Genomic DNA, 20,903 nt, shown 5'->3' on the forward strand with positions numbered 1-20,903 from the left:
AAAAAAAAAAAAAAAAAAAAAAAAAAAAAAAAAAAAAAAAAAAAAAAAAAAAAAAAAAAAAAGTTAGTTTACCCTAAAGATGAAATAAGTTGTTCAATAGATCTGCGACCTAAAATTTGGTGAACAACTTTCCGACCCCAATTGAGTTTGTGCCGAGTAAGAGAACCGCTCAAAATTTCTAGGCCTCCCTAGAAGCTCCCATAGTTATAGAATTAGGTTTGAACTTTTTCATGTTAACTTATTAGAAATTGGATTTGATGAGAGCCTATAAGTAGGCTAATTATGGAGTATTTTTATACCCATTCCATATTACATTTCTTTTTCAAGTGTTCACTGATTGCCAATCGAGGCGGGGAACGCTAAAAGCGTTGTGCGGTCATAAAGAAGTCGTTTCAAAGTGTCAGTCTATCTTTATATTTTCGGTCTTGTTATTTTGTGTGAATTTTATATCCTGAACGTCATCTCATGTCTGGAAATAAAATTGAAGAGCACCAACTTATACTAGATTTCGTTATGTTTTTAAGTGTGGTGTTTGTTTTAATTTGCACAAGATTTATCAATTTTTTTTTTACTTACTTTCATTTTGTCTTTTTCAAGTTTCAAAACCTAAAAAGTTAGTTCGTAGCACTAGATTTCTTTACCACAATTTTTAATGGGATAGGTCATTAATGCACATGAATAATGTTTCCCCCCACTCCCCGATTTTTGAAGAAATTTCAAAAATCAAATTGAGGCTAAAAAAGAAGATACAAAAAGACTCCGACATCTAAAAATAGACTGACATTGAACGATCCCCTCCGTGACTGCACAGCTCTCGAACCCCTCCGTGACTGCACAGCTCTCGAACGCTCCTCTACCTTGATCAGTAGCTTGCAAACACCTGAAAAAGAAAGAGGAGAGGAGAGAGTATAAAAGTACTAAGTACGCAATCTACTTGTAGGCTCTCATCGCATTTTTAACCTAGTAAATATCCATATGCTTTGCTTTGGGCTCTAGGAAGTTCGGGCCTAGGTTCCAATGCTATCCAAACAGTTGGGTACCCCCCACGTTCCAAGTAGGTCTTTGAACTAAAACGTACCCCTTATGGTCTGTACCAGTTTTCCAATCTTTCTTTTTTATGACTTAGGTGACTTGCCTTGCTCCTATGTAGTGAATGACTAGTGTTCTAAGTTGAGGTGCGACCTCGAGACAATAGGGCTAGATCTGAATTTGAACAAAAATTTGAACATCATCCATGGGGTTAGCTGATGAACTCTCCCACGCGACCATAAATTCGCCAAAGTTTGGAGGAAGCGATCTCCCATGTGTCGGTCAACTACTAGATCAACCTACGTGGTCCCTTGCTCAGGGATGGGTTTACAACACAGGGGTCATGTTCAAGAGACCCCTGGTCATTTCCGCTGGGTTGGGCACATGTCTCGCTACCTTAACTGACGTCGCCTAGATCCACGGTATAGAGATTGGAGTAGAGTCTCAATAGTATGGTACCAGAGCGAAAAATGCAGTGGACAGTCTGATGATACTATTCACACTATTATAGCCTGATGAGCTACCTTAGTCGTTCTTGGTTGTTGTGGAGACCTGTGAGGTTCTTAGGGGATTCTAGGCAGTCTAAATCTCATCTTTTGTTTCTAGGACATTCGGGGTTAGCTCCTCGGGCCAAACCATTCTTTGAATGTACATAGGTCAAACCTTTGATCGCTCACGATCTTTGGGTGCAAGGTCTACTGGAAACGTACTGATCTGGGTCAACATGTAAACCGCACTAGCTGTAGTGCCCTAATCTCAACTATGTTCCCTCGTACATGCTTTGCTAAGGAGATTTTCTTATCGATCACCTAAGCATATAAACCATAATTTAAACTTCGCCTTGGTCATATTTGGGAGCTAAAGAGGTCTATTAGGTCTTACGGTGGCTAGGTGACGTAAAGTGCTTCTGACTCTAGGCTATTATGTTTTAACTCCTCGAGTCTTTCTTGGTCTGGGAGCACTAGAGTCTAAACCCTTTGGCTGTTGCTCATGACCCTACGGTGAATCCCCATGGAAGTTCTTAGGACAACGACTGGTATAGTTTCCTTCGGTGTTAATACACTTGGCCTTGTGCATACAGTCATCCCCATCTAAAAAGGGTTCCAAATTTAGGGTTAAAGTTACAAATCCTAATAAAACTTGTTTTAAAATCATCTAGTCTGCCAAGTCTTAACACTAACAGATATCGTTGATTTTGATTAGTTAAAGCATATGTGCTTGAGAAAGGTTTCCACACCCTTACCAGAAATGCTTTGTTCCCCTCTCCACCCAATGTGGGATCTCACAATCCACCCCCTTAGGGGATCAACATCTAACTCTGATACTATTTGTAACAGCTCAAGCACACCGCTAGCAAATATTGTCCGTTTTGGCCTGTTGTGTATAGCTATCAGCCTCACGGTTTTAAAACGCGTCTTCTAGAGAGAGATTCCACATGTTTACAACGAATGTTATGTTTTCCTCTCCAATCAATATGGGATCTCACGATCCAACTGAAAGATAAATAAGCTTTTACCTTGACATCCTTTCGAGATATGGATTCCCCTCGTAACCATCCAAGCATTGGCATCGATAATGAGTTCCATTAAAGATACTACTATTCCTTCTGGCGTTTAGTCCACAATCAAGTTCTAATTCGTTTCTAATGCCCCAACCAAGCACAACCTCAACCTCCTTATCTTTAAAATTCTTAATAAAACTTGACAAAAACTTGAACCTCTCAGCTTCGATTATAAAAGCATACCCACAGGGATTGAATTTCCATACGTCAGTGGAATGCAACAACTCACCCACCGCCAATCTCAAATTGCTTAACCCATCTGGAATCTCCAACTGACAGCACCCACTCCCAGAACACGACTCATCAACTACACTACTGTTCTTTGTACACATCGAAATACACCTACTTTCAAAGTCACTCCCTTGGTAAGCCCCCAAGATTAACCCAACATGATTGCACCCAATGGTAATGAACTTATTTTTGGAACGAGAATGTGGGTACATGTCCGGCACAGAAAGATTGGAAACCCTCGTAAATGCGTCCCTGTAACAATTTTGCACTACCCGCTGCAACACATGAAGCTCACCATTAGTAGATATTGTTGATAATTCTAATATGGGTATGCATTAGAAACGCCTTTAAAGGTCCGTTGCGTCGGTTTTGTGGCAAGTGACCGAGAAATTGACCGAGGAATTTTGATTGAAATAGCACCCTTCTTTCATGCCGAATGGATATGGAATGTGCACGTCGCCACACCGTTCTTCACATCCGGGTAAGGCTTGAGATGCTGCCACGGCCAAGGGTGTTGATAATATGGCTATGTTCATCATCACCACGAATGCCATGATGGGTTTCATTGTTTGTATTGAAGAAAGAAGAGATTTGGATTTATATATAGGAAATTGGGATGCAAATTGTAAGTTCTTGTCTGTTTGAGAACAATAGAATGAAAGAGAGGGACCGACTTTTCTTTGCAGTGATTAAATTGTAAAAATGGACACATAATTGACTAGTAGACTCATCATAGAAACATTTATAAAACGGGACGCCTGTGACAAAGAAACCTTTCTTATCTCCCTTCTCACTATCTTTTTTTAATTCTCGTCCCAAATAATTTATTATTTTTTAATATACTTGCTTAAATAAAAGAAAACAAAAAGTGGGTATATATAATCTTCATCTCTATCCCTATTTAGGAAATAAAAAAAATATTTTTTTCACCCTCTTTTTGTTCTTCCTTTCGATGAGAATTCTTCAAAATTAGAGAAAGAGCTGTCAACGTATCTCACTAAGTCTAAGTCATGAGAAATACAAATTCAGGCAAGTTGGAAGAAAATACCCACAACGACCAAATCAGCTTATAAATTTCTTCAATGCCGATAATGACTGCCGGATAGTGAGAGAAAAGACCAATTCAACGAAGAATGATATGAACTATGTAAATTGTATTTGTACCATTGGTTTGGGTTCATGATATAATTTGTTTAATAGGCCAAACATTTCTTATTAGAATGTTTAAGCCTCTCCTTAGTAGATGATTTTTGCAACCGTGAGTTTGACGGCGATATGTGACGGGATAAAGTGGACAATATTTGTTAGCGGTGGGCTTGGGTTGTTACAAATTGTATTAGAGCTAGACATCGAGTGGTGTGCGAGTGAGAGTGATGGCTTCCAAAGGGAGGATTGTGAGATCCCACATTGATTATATTGAGGATTGTTGGGATGGAGTCCCACATTGGCTAATTTAAGGAAAGCTCGTGAATTTATAAACAAGGAATACTATTTCCATTGAGATGATGCCTTTTGGAGAAACTCAAAACAAAACCATAAGAGCTTATGTTCAAAATGATGGAGAATCATAGGAAGGAGACCAATGGACAAACAACAACCTAAAAAGAAACTAATTAACATAATCTAATTTCACATGGACCAGATTAAGAGATGAGTCTTAAATATGAAAGGAACTTGCAATGTAAACATTTATGGTAATATAATTCATAGACTGAAGATCATCTACCATGCTCCATTAGTGTTATTTCCAGCTTTATGCTATTCCCCACAGTGCCCACACTTCCACTCCCAACCAATTGGCTCGACTCTGATGCTCCATCCAGCAAATACACCGTCTCTTCTGCGCTGGATAAATTGACATTGGCCCATGAATGCTCACCCTTCGTTGCCCGCAGCCCCTCCAACTCCATAGCCACCTCCTTCATGCTCGGCCTCTCCTCCCCTTTGATTCTTACACACTCTCTTGCTAGCTTAGCCGCTTCCTTTATTTGCTCCATGTTTGCCTCACTCACCATTCCCTTCTCCACCACTTCTTCCAAACGCTCTTCTTTTATTGCACAAAGGACATACATGGCTAGGTTTCGATCTTCTTCCGGCCCATCAAACCTCACCGCTTTCTTCCCCGTTATAAGCTCCAAAAGCACAATTCCAAAGCTATACACATCACTCTTCTCAGTTAACTCGCTCGTCAATAAGTACTCAGGGTCTAAGTACCCGAGAGTCCCTTGCACGAGCGTGGTTAGCTGAGTTTGATCCATAGGAACCAACTTGGAAGCACCAAAATCAGACACCTTTGCAGTGTAGTTATCGTCTAAAAGTATGTTGGTCGTCTTGATATCTCTGTGGATAATGGGAATAGAAGCCGAAGAATGCAAATACGAAATGACACCGGCTGTTTCCGAAGCGATTCTCAAGCGAGCTTCCCAAGAAAGAGGGACGTGTTTGGTAGTGTCATGGATGTGATCAAAGAGGGTGCCGTTGGTGACGAACTCGTAGACCAACAATGGGACTTGGGTCTCTAAACAGCACCCTAAGAGCTTGACCACGTTTCGATGGTTGATTTGGGAAAGAACAATGACTTCATTGATGAACTGTGATGTTTGGGATTCGTCCATGAATTTTGATTTCTTGATTGCAATGGTGAGTCCATCGTCCAAGACACCTTTGTAAACAGTACCGAAGCCACCTTTGCCAGCAATGGTGTCCTGGGCGTAGTTGTTGGTGGCCTTCTCTAACTCTTCTTGGCTGAAAATTCTAACCATGTCGTTTGGTGAATTCCATTGAGAAAGCTGTCGTTGAAGCACAAAGCCTCCATTTTTGTGGAAGAAAAGCTGTTTTTGTTTGATGAACTTCAATTTCTTGTAACCCAAGTAGATGGTTGTGGTGGCTATTAGTAAAACTGGGAGGCCTACCCCAATCCCTGCATTTTATTTGTGTTGTTGTTTAGTATATTATAGTGAAAAACATGCATTAAGAACATATAAAAACTCACCAATGATGATAGGAATGGAAGAGGTGGAATTTTTGGTGCAACCTTCTCCGCCTTCTCTTCCATCTCCATGGAAGTTCTTAGGACAATGACAGGTATAGTTTCCTTTAGTGTTAGCACACTTGTCCTTGTACTCACAGTCATTCAGCCATGCATACTCGCATTCATCCACATCTAAAAAGGGTTCAATTCAGCGGTTAGGTTACAAATCCTAATAAAACTTATTTTAAAATCTCCTAACCGGTAACCGTCCAAGTCCAAGTCCACCATTAGCAGATATTGTCTGTTTTGACTCGTTGTTACATAGTGATGTCAGCCTCACGGCTTGACGGCTTGTCTGCTATGGAGAGGTTTCCACACCCTTGTAAGAAATGTTTTGTTCTTCTCTCAAACCGATGTGGGATCTCACAATTCACTTCCTTGGGGGCTTGCGTCCCCGCTGGCACACCGTCCAGTGTCTAGCTCTGAAACCATTTGTAATAGCTCAAGCTCACCGCTAGCAAATATCATCCGTTTTGGCCTGTTATGTATCGTCATCAGCCTCACGGTTTTAAATTGCGTTTACTAGTGAGAGGTTTCCCCACTCTTAGAAGGAATGTTTCGTTTCTCTCTCCAACCAATGTGGGATCTCACAAAACATTCCCTTAGGGGCCAGGGTTCTCGCTAGAACACCGTTCGATGTTTAGTTTTGATATCTTTTGTAATAGCCCAAACCCACTGCTAACAAATATTACCAGTTTTGGCCCTCGTCATCAGCCTCATGGTTCTAAAACATGTTTGCTAGAGAGAGATATCCACACTCTTACAAGAAATGCTTCGTTTTCCTCTGCAACCGATGTGGGATCTCATAATCCACTCCTTTGAGGGCCAGTGTCTTTGCTGGCACACCGTCCGGTATCTAGCTCTGATATCGTCCATTTTGGCCCATTACATATCACCATTAGCCTCACAATTTTAAAACGCGTCTATTAGAGAGAGGTTTCCACACCCTTATAAGAAATGCTTCTTCCTCCTCTCCAACCAATGTAAAATCTCACATAACTAAGATAAATAAGGCTTTACCTTGGCATCCTTGAGGGAGATATGGATTCCCATCGTAACCATCCAAGCATTGGCAACGATATTCAGTTCCATCAAGGATACTACTCCTTGTGGTGTTTGATCCACATTCAAATCTTGTTTCATTTCTAATGCCCCAATCAAGCACAACCTCAACTTCCTCATCTTCAAAATTCTCAATATAACTTGACAAAAACTCGAACCTCTTCTCTTCTTCAATCACAAAAGCATACCCACAGGGATTGAATGTCCTTACATCAGTGAAATTCAACAACCCACCCACCGCCACGCTCAAATTGGTTAACCCATTTGGAAACTCCAACTGACAGCACCCATTGCCAGAACACGGCCCATTAACTACACTACTCTTATTTAAACACACCGAAATACACCCACTTCCATACAAACTCCCTTGGTGATTTCCAGTGATTACACTAAGAGTGTTGCACCCAATGGTAACGAACTTGTTTTTGGTACCAGAAATTGAGAACATGGCCGGCACAGAAAGATTGGATTCGTTGGGAACAAAACTACCATTTACTTGGTCGTAGCAAGTTCGCACTACCGGCTGCAACACGTGAAGCTCACCGTTAGTAGATATATTGGTAACGCTAATATTGGTCTGCATTAGATACGCCTTTGGAGGTCCATTGCGATCGGTTTTGTTGCAAGTGATCGAGAAATTTTGATTGAGATAGCACCCTTCTTTGATGCCGAATGGATATGGAATATGCACGTCGCCACACCGGTCGTCACACTGGGGTAAGGCTTGAGATGCTACCATGGCCAAGGCTGTTGATAATATGGCTATCTCCATTATCATCACCATGAATGCCATGATGTGTTTCATTGTTTGTAATGAAGAAAGAAGATAATTGGATTTATAGTTAGGAAATTGGGATGCAAATTGTAAGACATACTTTTCTTTGCCGTGTTTAAATTGTAAAAATTGACATCGTGGATTGGATTAGAGAAATATCTATGAAACGGGGCCCGTGACAAAGAAACTTTATTTAATTATCTCGGTTGTCACTCTCTTCTTTAATTCGTGTCCCAAATAATTTTTTTTTTTAATATACTTGCTCAAATAAAAGAAAACAAAAAGTCTATTCTCATTTAGCTAATAAAAAAAAATCTCTTCCGACTCTTGTCTTTGTTTAAATGAGAATTCTTCATCCTATTTTTTAGGGCTCGTTTGAACATTTATATTGTCGATGTCTTGAACTTTCAATTAGTGAATATTATTACGATGGATAAGCTCAAAATTAGAGAAGGAGCTCTCAAGGCATGCCACTAGTCGAGTCATGAGAAATAACACAGCAAATTCAGACAAGTTGGTAGAAAATACCCTCAACGACCAAATCAGAGCATAAATTTCTTCAGTGTCGATAATGACTCGATAATGATAGTGAGGAGAAACACGTTGGTTGGAGAGAGAATAAAACATTTCTTACTAGAATGTTGAAACCTCTTCTTAGTAGATGGTTTTTGAAATCGTGAGTCTAACGACCATATGTAACGAGACAAAATGGACAGTATTTGTTAGCAGTGGGCTTAGACTGTTACAAATGGTATTAAAGCTAGACATCGAACGGTGTGCGAGCTAGAGTGCTGGCCTCCAAGAGGGAAGATTGTGAGATCCCACATCGATTGGAGAGGGATGTTGAGGATTGTTGGGACGGAGTCTCACATGGGCTAATTTAGGAAATGATCATGAGTTTATAAGTAGGAATATGATCTCCTCTCCAAAGGAAAACAAAGTCATGAGAGTTTATACTCAAAGTAGACAATATCATACTACTGTGGAAATCTGTGATTCCTAACATGCTCTTAGAGTCATACCCTTGACTTAGCTATGTCAATAAAATCCTCAAATGTCGAACTAAGAAGTTCCGAATCTCGAAGATGTAGTCAAAAGTGAAGGTTATTCGAGGGCTCCAAAGCCATTAGAGCTTATTATGCTCAAAGTGGACAATATCATACTAGGGAAGGAGTCGAGTCTCAATTGAGGGGAGATTGTTCGAGGGCTCCACAGGCCTCAGGAGAGACTCGTTTATAAGTAGGAATATCATCCTCATTGGTACGAGGCCTTTTAGGAATACGTAACCGGGACAAGGCCTGTGGACAATATCTCCACAAGCCTCAGGAGAGGCTCGTTTATAAGTAAGAATATCATCCTCATTGGTATGAGGCATTTTAGGAATATCATCCTCTAAATTAGTCAATGTGAGACTCTCTCCCAACCATCTTCAACAGTCTTGGTGGAGGATGCTCAAGTCTATTGGATCACAGTGAAGGCCAATGCCTAGGGCCATGCCGCCTTGTTCACAAACTGGGTAGCGGTTTAATCGTAAAATTAAATCCAAACAAAATTAATTATACTATTCAAAACTCAATTCACCAGTTACAACAAAAATTCAACCCTAAATATAATTTTAATTTAAAAAATTCAACAATTATATTTGACATATCCGAAATTATATCTTAACTACTTTAAATCATATCTCAACATTTCATTGTTTGTAAATGGTAAGTTCTCATCTCTAGGGACAGACTTTTCTATGAGGTGTTTAAATTGTAAAAATGGACACTTAATTGACTAGTCGACTCGATTAGAGAAATATCTATGAAATTGGCCCGTGACAAAGGAACTTTCTTTATCTCCGTTTTGACTGTCTTTTTTAGTTCTCGTCCCAAATAATTTTTTATTTTTTAATATACTTGCTCAAATAAAAGAAAACAAAAAGTGGGTATATATAATCTTCGTCTCTATTCTCATTTAGCTAATAAATAAAAAATCTCTTCCCACTCTCGTCTTCGTTATCAGTCTAAATGAGAATTTTTCACCCTATTTTTTAGGGCTCGTGTGAACATTTCTATTGTCGGTGTCTTGAACTTTTAAACGATGGTGAATATTATTACAATGGATTATAACCTCAAAATGAGAGAAAGAGCCGTCAAGTCATGAGAAATAACATAGCAAATTCAGACAAGTTGGTAGAAAATAATCGCAACGAACAAATCAACTCAAAAATTTGTTCGATAATGACTTCCTGAGAGTGAGGAGAAAAGATCCATTCAATTCAACTAACAATGAGTGAGGCACTTGTAGCATATAATTTGTTTAATAGGCTTCGAAGTGTTGGAGAGACGAATAAAGTAAACTAATCCTTACAAAAATGTTGAAACCTCTCCTTAGTAGATACATTTTGAAACTGTGAGTCTGACGGGGATACGTAACGAGACAAAGCGGATAATATCTGCTAGCGGTGAGCATTTTAGAGAGTCATTTAAAGAAACCCCTGACTAACCATGAAGATGTGCCAAAGACTTTAAGGCCACCTTTAGTGTTGGGAATCAGGGATCTCCAGAATGGTGAGATATTATCCACTTTAAGCATAAGCCTCGTGGCTTTACTTTCGGCTTCCACAAAAGGCCTCATACCAATAAAATGTATTTCTTAGTTATAAACTTATGATTATCCCTAAAATTAGCGAATGTGAGACTCCCTCCCAACAATCTTCAACCCTGTTGGTAGAGGATTCTCAAACGTGTTGGATCATAGTGAGGGCCAATGCCGAGGGCCATGCCGCCTTGTTCGCAAACTTGGTAGTTGTTTAATCGCAAAATTAAATACAAACAAAATTAATTATACCCACCCTCTACTAATAATTTTTGCAGCCTTTTACAAGTCTTGTGGAAATATTTTATGTCTTGTGGAAATATTTTATGTCTCGTGGAAATTGTATTATTTGACTTGGTTATTAATAATAAGTCAAGACAAAGTCCACTTGCTTTAGACATCAACAATTACCTTCTTCGAGCATGTCATGTGGCACGTCCTTCTAAGATTTGATTAGATTGAGTTGAGACATTTTTTTCGATTAAATTCAAAAGATGTATTCTTTACTTATAAATTTATAATCTAACCTCTTAATTAGTCGATATGAGATTTCTTCTCGAAAGTCTCCGAACAAAATACATCAGAACTTTATTAATATGACTAAGTTAAGAGAATGGTTTTGATATCCGGTTAGAAAACACAACTATCCACAATTATATGATATTAAAGATTTTATTGACATGACTAAGTTAAGAGCATGACTTTAATACCATGTTATGAACTACGACTCTTCACAATAATATGATATTGTCTACTTTGAACATAAGCTTTCACGGGTTTACTTTTAATTTCTAGACCTCGTACTAATAGAGATGTATTTCTTAGTTATAAACATATGATCAACTCTTAATTAGCTGACTTGGGACTCCTTCCTAACGGTTCGGAAGATGAGTAATTTATTAAATAATAAATCCAAGGCAACTTGCAACTTTTTAGACAAGTTCCATCCAATTTGTTGAATAAAATTTAAATTCCCTGTCCCACAAAGAATCAAATCAAAGTCCTTAAATTCTGAGCAACAAGCTCAATTTCACTTCCATCTCAAAACCCTTCAACAACTTTCACCATCTTCATCCTTTCCCTTCGCATGGGGCGACAAATCGAGACGCTCATTCGACTAATGACCACAAACATACTCATCCTATCACCGCTGGTTTACGCAGCAACGGCGGTAGCAGCATTTCAAGCCTTACCCGGGTGCGACGATCGGTGTGGCGACTTGCAGATTCCATATCCATTTGGCACTAGGGAAGGGTGTTACCTGAACAAAAATTTCTTGATTACCTGTAACACAACTCATGACGATCGCCCAACGCCATTTCTCCGGACCGGCAACATTCAAGTTACGAATATATCCATCTCCGGTGAGCTGCACATCTCAAACGTCGTGGCCAAAGATTGCTACCCCAAAAGCAATAGTCTTAAAGCACGTCCGTCCTCCGCCACTCTCAACTTATTAGAATTCACAGTTTCCAGTACCAAAAACAAGTTCACTGTTATTGGTTGTGATACTTACGCTTATCTTTCTGGCCTAATCGAGGGGCAAACCTATACAACAGGATGCATGGCGTTGTGTGATAATATCACCACCGTAAGAGATGGCGCCTGCTCAGGTAATGGGTGCTGTCAGCTGGACATCCCCAGCGGCTTAAAGGGTTTGAGATGTAGGGTGCAGAGCTTCAAAAATCATAGTAAGGTCTTGAGTTATAATCCATGTGGGTATGCCTTTGTGACTGAAGAAGACAAGTTTAATTTCTCGGGGGCTTATATTCGTAATTTCACACAAAAGAGAGTTCCGGCGGTGCTTGATTGGGGTATTAGTAATACCACTTGCTTGACGGCTAACAACGAAAGTAATTGTGTTTGTGGGCCCAATAGCATGAAGGTTACCTCTCTCCCCGATGGATCTGAGTATCGTTGTGGGTGCTTGGAAGGGTTTGAGGGTAATCCTTATCTTCCTCAAGGATGTCAAGGTAAAGTGTTTGGGATTGTTAGAATTGTTGGAAATGATAATTGGGGTGTTAAGATGATGTATTGTTTGAATTTTGTTGTTGTTTCAGATATTGATGAATGTAGGGATGAAAGGCTGAATGATTGCAAGTTTGAGTGTGTTAACACTGAAGGGAACTATACTTGTAATTGTCCGGAGGGTTTTAAAGGTGATGGACGACGTAGGGGTGAAGGTTGCACTCGAAGCTCCAAGTCTTTTGTTCAAGTTATCATTGGTGAGTTCATTTGATATTTGTGTTGTAATTATGTCTTGTGTTTAAGATTTTGATTAGGGTTAGAAATTTTGTGAGATTTTATATTAGCGGGAGAGGGGAATGAAAGATGTGAGACCTCTTCGTAGTAGATGGGTTTTGAAAACGTTGAGGATTAGTCCGATAGGGAAAGTCTAAAGAGGATAATTTCTGGTAGCTGAGAGTTTGGGTTGTTACAAATGGTATCAGAGCTAGACACTAGGCGATGTGTGCCACTAAAAACATTGGGACCTCAAGGAGGTGGATTGTGAGATCCCACATCTGTTGGAGAGGGGAATGAAGGGTATGGAAACGACACCTCTCCGTAGCAGATGCGTTTTAAAAACCTTGAGGGTTAGCTTGATAGGGAAAGCCTAAAGAGGACAATATATGCTACTGGTGGGTTTGGATTGTTACAAATGGTATGAAAGCCAGACATCGGACGGTGTGGAAACCTCTCTCCAGCAAACGCGTTTTTAGAAAGCTTGAGGAGAAACCCAAAAGGGAAAATCCAAAAAAGACAATATTTATTAGTGGTGGGCTTGGGCTGTTACATGTTCGATACGTGATGACTCCTTTATCCTCACCCTAAACTAATATCAAGTAAAACACGGTTAACTTTAAAATTCCTATGATTGAGCCACTTAAAAAAAGTATGTGCACTTCTTTTAATTCTTTTAAGTTTTCCTTATCATTCTAAACCTAAGATCACTCATTCGAATATGGTCTCTATTCATTCATGTACTTATTCTAAGAATGATGTCACATCTATATCTATCCGTTCTTGGTATGTGTTTCATCTTCTCCTACTTGGTTCTATTTTTTTCATACAAATCTTTACAATTGATGAAACAAAATGCAGGAGTATCCGTGGGGTTCACAGTCTTAGTAATTGGGAGTACATGGCTATACTTAGGCTACAGAAAATGGAAGCTCATCAAACTAAAAGAGAAGTTCTTCGAGGAACATGGAGGCTTAATGCTTCAACGACATCTCTCTCAATGGAAATCATCCACAGACATGGTCACAATCTTCACCCAAGAGGAGCTAGACAAGGCTACAAACAAGTACGATGAAAGCGCCGTGATTGGAAAAGGCGGCTACGGCACAGTCTACAAAGGCATCTTACCTGACGGCTCAGTAGTAGCAATCAAAAAATCAAAATTAGTGGACCAATCCCAAACTTCCCAATTCATCAACGAAGTTATCGTCCTATCCCAAATCAACCACCGTAACGTGGTCAGGCTCGTGGGGTGCTGTTTAGAGACCCAAGTTCCATTGTTGGTGTACGAGTTCATAACCAATGGCACCCTCTTCGATCACATCCATGATACTACAAAACACGTCCCACTTTCTTGGAAAGCTCGCTTGAGAATCGCTTCGGAAACTGCCGGAGTCATTTCGTATTTGCATTCTTCAGCTTCTATTCCCATCATCCATAGAGATATCAAGACGACCAACATACTTTTAGATGATAATTACAATGCAAAGGTGTCTGATTTTGGTGCTTCCAAGTTGGTTCCATTGGATCAAACTCAATTATCCACTATGGTTCAAGGGACTTTTGGATATTTGGACCCGGAGTATTTGTTAACGAGTGAGTTGACGGAGAAGAGCGATGTGTATAGCTTTGGAATTGTGCTTCTAGAGCTGATAACCGGGAAGAAGGCAGGGAATTTCGAGGGGCCGGAAGCGGAGAGAAATTTAGCTGTGTATGTTTTACGTGCAATGAAGGAAGATCGGTTGGGGGATGTTGTGGAGAAGGGAATGGCGAGGGAAAGGGAATTTGAGCAGATAAAAGAAGTGGGGAAGGTGGCGAGGAAGTGCTTGAGAATAAGTGGGGAGGAGAGGCCGAGCATGAAGGAGGTGGGCATGGAGTTGGAGGGTTTGAGAGTGATGGTTGAACATGAGTGGGTTGATGAAGAAAAATTGGTGGCGGATGGAGCTTTGGATTCGACGTCGAATCAGTTTGTGGTGAGTGGGAGTATAAATGTTGAGGATGATAGCATAAAAGTTCAGGTTTTGCCACTGATTCATCATGGAAGATGATGAATTGTTTGATGAGCTCAAGATCGTTGGTTACCCAAATTGCTTATACTTTGAATTTCAATTCCTAACTTCATTATGTACTAAATGTTATGGAGTTTTCTATTTGTATTATTGGTTGAATCTCAGTAATTTAAAGATAAACGTGTAAAACGTGTTCGAGGTGCCCTTTAAAATACATTGAAAGGACATTCAATAAACAAAATATTTTACGAAAATATCAACGTACTAGCAAACTAGCTTCTATAAACTATGAGTCTCTTTAAACGAACATTTTATACTCGTGAGTTTCCACTTTCAAATCAAGTGGGATAGTGGTTTCACTCCGGATAATTCTTCCTTCATATAAAGGCCAATAAGTCTCCCTTCAATGAGGATGATTGTAGATTTTACGTTGGGCGACCCATGGAGAGGAACAACCATGGAGAGGAACAACCAAGCCAATGTACAAAAAATGAGATGGAACTATGTAAATCGTACTTGTACCATTCTTTTGGGGTTCATGGTATAATTTGTTTAATAGGCCTGAAACTAAGGTTATATGTTGTGAGATTCACGTTGGTTGGAGAGGGAACAAAACATTTCTTATCAGAATGTTGAAACATCTCTGTAGTAGATGGTGCTTGAAGCCGTGAGTCTAACGATGATATGTAACGGGACAAAACGAACGGTATCTGCTAGCGGTGGGCTTAGACTATTTCAAATGGTATTAAAACTAGATATCGAGCAGTGTGCAAGCTAGAGTGTTGGCCTCCAAGGGAAAGATTGTGAGATCCCACATTGATTGGAGAGGGGTGTTGAGGATTGTTGGGAGGGAGTCTCACATTGGCTAATTTTTATAAGTAGGAATATCATCTCCTCTCCAAAGCAAAGCAAACTCACGAGAGCTTATACTTAAAGTAGACAATATCATACTATTGTGGAAATCTGTGATTCCTAACATGCTATTAGAGTCATACCCTTAACTTAACTATGTCAATAGAATCCTCAAATGTCGAACTAAGAAATTGTGAGTCTCGAAGGTGTAGTCAAAAGTGACTCAAGTGTCAAACAAAGGTGTACTTTGTTCGAGAACTCTAGAGAAGAAGTCGAGCCTCGCTTAAGGGAAGGCTATTCGAGGGCTCCAAACCCATTAGAGCTTAGGCTCAAAGTAGACAATATCATACTAGGGAATGAGCCAAGCCTCAATTAAGGGGAGATTGTTCGAGGGCTCCACAAGCCTCACAAGAGGCTTGTTTATAAGTAGAAATATCATCTCCATTGGTACAAGGCCTTTTGGGAATACATAACGGGACAAGGCCTGTGGACAATATCTCCACAGGCCTCAGGAGAGGCTTGTTTATAATTTGGAATATCATCCTTATTGGTACGAGGCCTTTTGGGAATACGTAATGGGACAAGGCCTGTGGACAATATCTCCACAGGCCTCAGGAGAGGTTCGTTTATAAATAGAAATATCATCCCCATTGGTATAAAGCCTTTTAGGAGTATCATCCTCTAGATTAGCCAATGTGAGACTCCTTCCCAACCATGTCTTGGATCACAGTGAGGGCCAATGCACAAAAATTCAACCCTAAATATAATTTTAATTTAAAAAATTCACCAATTGTATTTTCCTACGTGGCATATCTGAGTCAATCTGAAAAAAAAAATTGTGAAAAACGTTTTTAAAAAATGGTACGATTTTATTATTATTAAATAGAAATTTGTTGATAATTATTATAGATAAAATAAAATAAAACAAAATAAAATGCAGCCATTGACCTACCCGCCCGCGACTACTAATTTTGCAGCCTTTTATAAGTCTTGTGGAAATATTTAAAAGGCAAATTGTCTTATTTGATTTGGTCGTTAATAATACGCCAAAGACAAAGTCCTCTTGCTTTAGGCGTCAACATTTACCATTCTTAAGCATGTCATGTTGGACTATCTTTAAACGCGATTTATGCCTGTGTACGATGTTCTAGGGTTTGATTAGATTGAGTTGAGACATATTTCGATCAAGTTAAATGTATTCTTTACTCATAAACTCATGATCAACCATGTAATTAACCGATGTGGGATTTTTTCTTAGAAGCCCCCGAACAAAGTGCATCATTTATTCGACACTTGAGGACTTTATTGATATGCCTAAGTTAAGAGCATGGGGCTGATATCATGTTAGGAAACACGACTCTCCATAATTGTATGATATTGAAGATTTTATTGACATGGGTATGACTTTGATTCTATGTTAGGAATCACAACTATTTACAATAGTATGATATTGTTCACTTTGAGCATAAGCTCTCACGACTTTACTTTTGGTTTCTCTAAGAGGCGTCTACCAATGGAGATGTATTCATTACTTATAAACACATGATCAACAACCTTTAATTAGTTGACGTGTGACTCCTCAGCATCATCAGTCTTGGTTTTTGGGTTTTGTATTTATTTAAAATATTCCATAACTTGCAACTTTTTAGACAAGTTCCTTCCAATTTCTTTAATAGAATTTTAATTCTCTCTCCAACAAAGAATCTCAGTCCTTAAATTCTCACCATCAAGCTCAATTTCCTTCCATCTCAAAACCCTTTTAACAACTTTCACCATCTCCATCATTTTCATTCAAACTTGTAACGATTCTTTGTCATGGAGCGTCAAATCGAGACGCTTATTCGACTCATGATCGTAAACATACTCATCCTATCGTCACCAGTTTACGCATCTCAAGCCTTACTCGGCTGCCCCGATCGGTGTGGCGACTTGCAGATACCATATCCATTCGGAACAAGGGAAGGGTGTTACCTAAACAAAAATTTCTTGATTACCTGTAACACAACTCATTTCAATCCCCCGAGGCCATTTCTCCGGACCGGCAACATTCAAGTTACGAATATATCCATCTCCGGTGAGCTCCAAATCTTGCACTTTGGGGCCAAAGATTGCTACCCCAAAAACAATAGCCTCGACGCACGTCGGACCTCCGCCACTCTCAACTTATCCACGTTCACAGTTTCCAGTACCAAAAACAAGTTCACTGTTATCGGCTGTGATACATACGCTTTTCTTTCTGGCCAAATCGAGGGGCAAAGCTATAGAACAGCATGCGTGGCGTTGTGTGATAACATCACCACCGTAAGAGATGGCGCCTGCTCTGGTAATGGGTGCTGTCAGCTTGACATCCCTAGCGGCTTAAAGGGTTTGAGGTATAGGGTGCGCAGCTTCGACAATCACACCGACGTCTTGAGCTTTAATCCATGTGGGTATGCCTTTGTGACCGAGGAAGACAAGTTTCATTTCTCGGCGGCTTATATTCGTGATTTCCCACAAAGGCAAGTTCCTGTTGTGCTTGATTGGGGTATTAGTAATACCACTTGCTCCACGGCTAACAACAAAAGTAATTGTATTTGTGGGCCCAATAGCATGATGGTTAACCCTCTCCATGATGGATCTGAGTATCGTTGCCGGTGCTTGGATGGGTTTGAGGGTAATCCTTATCTTCCTCGAGGATGTCAAGGTAAAGTGTTTGGGATTGTTAGAATTGTTGGAAGTGATAATTTGGGTGTTGATTTGAATTTTGTTGTTGTTTCAGATATTGATGAATGTAGGGATGAAAGGCTGAATGATTGCAAGTTTGAGTGTGTTAACACTAAAGGGAACTATACTTGTAATTGTCCGGAGGGTTTTAAAGGTGATGGACGACGTGGGGGTGAAGGTTGCACTCGAAGCTCCAAGTCTTTTGTTCAAGTTATCATTGGTGAGTTCATTTGATATTTGTGTTTGTGTTGTAATGTCTTGATGTTTAAGATTTGGATTAGGAAATTTGGTGAGATTTCATAGGGGAATGAAAGATGTGGAGACCTCTTCGTAGCAGATGGGTTCTGAAAACGTTGAGGGTTAGTCGGATAGGGAAAGAATAAAGAGGACAATTTCTGCTAGCGGTGGACTTGGGCTATTACAAATAGTATCAAAGGCAGACACCGGGTGGTGTGCCAATGAGGACGTTGGGCCTCCAATGGGGTGGATTGAGAGATCCCACATCTGTTGGAGAGGGGAATAAAGGGTGTAGAGCAGACGTGTTTTAAAAACCTTTGAGGGTTAGCTCAATAGGAAAGGACAATATCTACTAGTGGTGGACTTGGGCTGTAACAAATGGTATCAGAACTAGACACCGGCGGTGCGCCAACGAGAACGCTAGGTCCCCAAAGGGATGGATTATGAGATCCCATATCAGTTGGAGAGGGGAACAAAGGGTGTGGAAATCTCTCCGTAGCAGACACATTTTAGAAACATTGAGGGGAAACTCGAAAGGGAAAACCCAAAGAAAACAATATCTGCTACCGGTGGGCTTGGGTTGTTACAAATGGTATCAGAGCCAGACACCGAACAGTGTGCCAGCGAGGACGTTGGGCCCCCAAAGGGGTGGATTGTGAGATCCCACATCGGTTGGAGAAGAGAACGAAGAGTGTGGAAACCTCTATCTAGCCGACGCGTTTTCAGAAACCTTGAGGAGAAACCTAAAAGGACAATATCTATTTAGTGGTGGGCTTGGGCTATTACAGGTTCGATACATTATGACTCTACATGGTTCTCTCAACCTGCTTCATCCTCACCCTAAACTAATATCAAGTAAAACACGGATAATTTTAAAATTCCTATGATTGAGCCACTTAAAAAAAGAATGTGCACTTCTTTTAACCCTTTTAAGTTTTCCTTATCATTCTAAACCTAAGATGACTTATTCGAATATAGTCTCGACTCATTCATGCACCTATTCTAAGAGTGATGTCATATCTATATCTATTCGTTCCATGTGTTTCATCTTCTCCTACCTAGGCTCTATTTTGTCATACAAATCTTTATAATTTATGAAACAAAATGCAGGAGTATCCGTGGGGTTTACAGTCTTAGTAATTGGGAGTACATGGCTATACTTAGGCTACAGAAAGTGGAAGCTCATCAAACTAAAAGAGAAGTTCTTCGAGGAAAATGGAGGCTTAATGCTTCAACGACATCTCTCTCAATGGAAATCATCCACAGACACAGTCACAATCTTCACCCAAGAGGAGCTAGACAAGGCCACAAACAAGTACGATGAAAGCGCCGTGATTGGAAAAGGCGGCTACGGCACAGTCTACAAAGGCTTCTTACCCGACGGCTCAGTAGTAGCAATCAAAAAATCAAAATTAGTGGACCAATCCCAAACATCCCAATTCATCAATGAAGTCATTGTTCTTTCCCAAATCAACCATCGAAACGTGGTCAAGCTCTTAGGGTGTTGTTTGGAGACCCAAGTCCCATTGTTGGTCTACGAGTTCGTCACCAACGGCACCCTCTTCGACCACATCCATGACACTACCAAACACGTCCCACTTTCTTGGGAAGCTCGCTTGAGAATCGCTTCGGAAACTGCCGGGGTCATTTCGTATTTGCATTCATCAGCTTCCACTCCAATCATCCATAGAGATATCAAGACGACCAACATACTTTTAGACGATAATTACAATGCAAAGGTGTCTGATTTCGGTGCTTCCAAATTGGTTCCATTGGATCAAACTCAATTATCCACTATGGTTCAAGGGACTCTTGGATATTTGGACCCGGAGTATTTGTTAACGAGTGAGTTGACGGAGAAGAGCGATGTGTATAGCTTTGGAATTGTGCTTCTAGAGCTGATAACCGGGAAGAAGGCGGTGAGTTTCGAGGGGCCGGAAGCGGAGAGGAATTTAGCTATGTATGTTCTATGTGCAATGAAGGAAGATCGGTTGGGGGATGTTGTGGAGAAGGGAATAATGGCGAGGGAAAGGGAGTTTGAGCAGATAAAAGAAGTGGGGAAGGTGGCGAGGAAGTGCTTGAGAATAAGTGGGGAGGAGCGGCCGAGCATGAAGGAGGTGGCTATGGAGTTGGAGGGTTTGAGAGTGATGGTTGAACATCAATGGGTTAATGAAGAAAATATGGTGGCAGATGGAGCTTCGCATATGTTTGTGGTGAGTGGGAGTACAAATGTTGTGGATGATAGCATGAAAGTTCAGGTTTTGCCACTGATTCATGATGGAAGATGATGAATTGTTTGATGAACTCAAGATTGTTGGTTTATTCAAATTGCATATAGTTTGGATTTCAATTCCTAACTTCATTATGTACTAAATGTTTTGGAGTTTTCTATTAATGTTATTTGGTTGAATCTTCTTAAAAACAAGTAAAACTTGCTTGAGCTGCCCTTTAAAATACATTGAAAAAACGTTCAAACAAATAAAACAAACGAAATCTTACGGAAGTATCAACATAAATGGGCCAACAGTTCAATCACTATAACAGTCTAAGCTCACCGCTAACAGGTAGACATGAGGACGATGTGTCAAC

The 20,903-nt window shown here is 40.1% G+C and overlaps 2 protein-coding genes across 2 annotated transcripts in view; one reads left to right on the plus strand and one right to left on the minus strand.

Moving 5' to 3' along the window:
• Positions 1–7,719, minus strand: part of LOC111460594 — a 12,803-nt gene extending 5,084 nt beyond the window's left edge. Inside the window, exons 1-5 of the mRNA XM_023103795.1 lie at positions 6,873–7,719; positions 5,814–5,984; positions 4,543–5,741; positions 2,546–3,096; positions 751–880 (exon numbers count right to left, since the gene is read on the minus strand). Of these exons, the coding sequence (XP_022959563.1) occupies positions 751–880; positions 2,546–3,096; positions 4,543–5,741; positions 5,814–5,984; positions 6,873–7,719 (2,898 nt within the window). The remainder of the gene's footprint in view (positions 1–750; positions 881–2,545; positions 3,097–4,542; positions 5,742–5,813; positions 5,985–6,872) is intronic.
• A 3,654-nt stretch (positions 7,720–11,373) lies between these two features.
• LOC111461403 (wall-associated receptor kinase 3-like) lies at positions 11,374–20,739 on the plus strand. The gene is made up of 6 exons (XM_023104919.1): positions 11,374–12,245; positions 12,333–12,497; positions 13,375–14,483; positions 17,196–18,057; positions 18,133–18,297; positions 19,425–20,739. Exons 1-6 carry the CDS (start codon positions 11,393–11,395, stop codon positions 20,600–20,602), a joined length of 4,332 nt encoding a protein of 1,443 aa, XP_022960687.1. The 5' UTR covers positions 11,374–11,392; the 3' UTR covers positions 20,603–20,739.
• The last annotated feature ends 164 nt before the right edge of the window (positions 20,740–20,903 follow it).

Source organism: Cucurbita moschata, unplaced genomic scaffold (genome assembly GCF_002738365.1).
Source record: "Cucurbita moschata cultivar Rifu unplaced genomic scaffold, Cmos_1.0 Cmo_Scf00002, whole genome shotgun sequence".
Classification (NCBI taxonomy): Eukaryota; Viridiplantae; Streptophyta; class Magnoliopsida; order Cucurbitales; family Cucurbitaceae; genus Cucurbita; species Cucurbita moschata.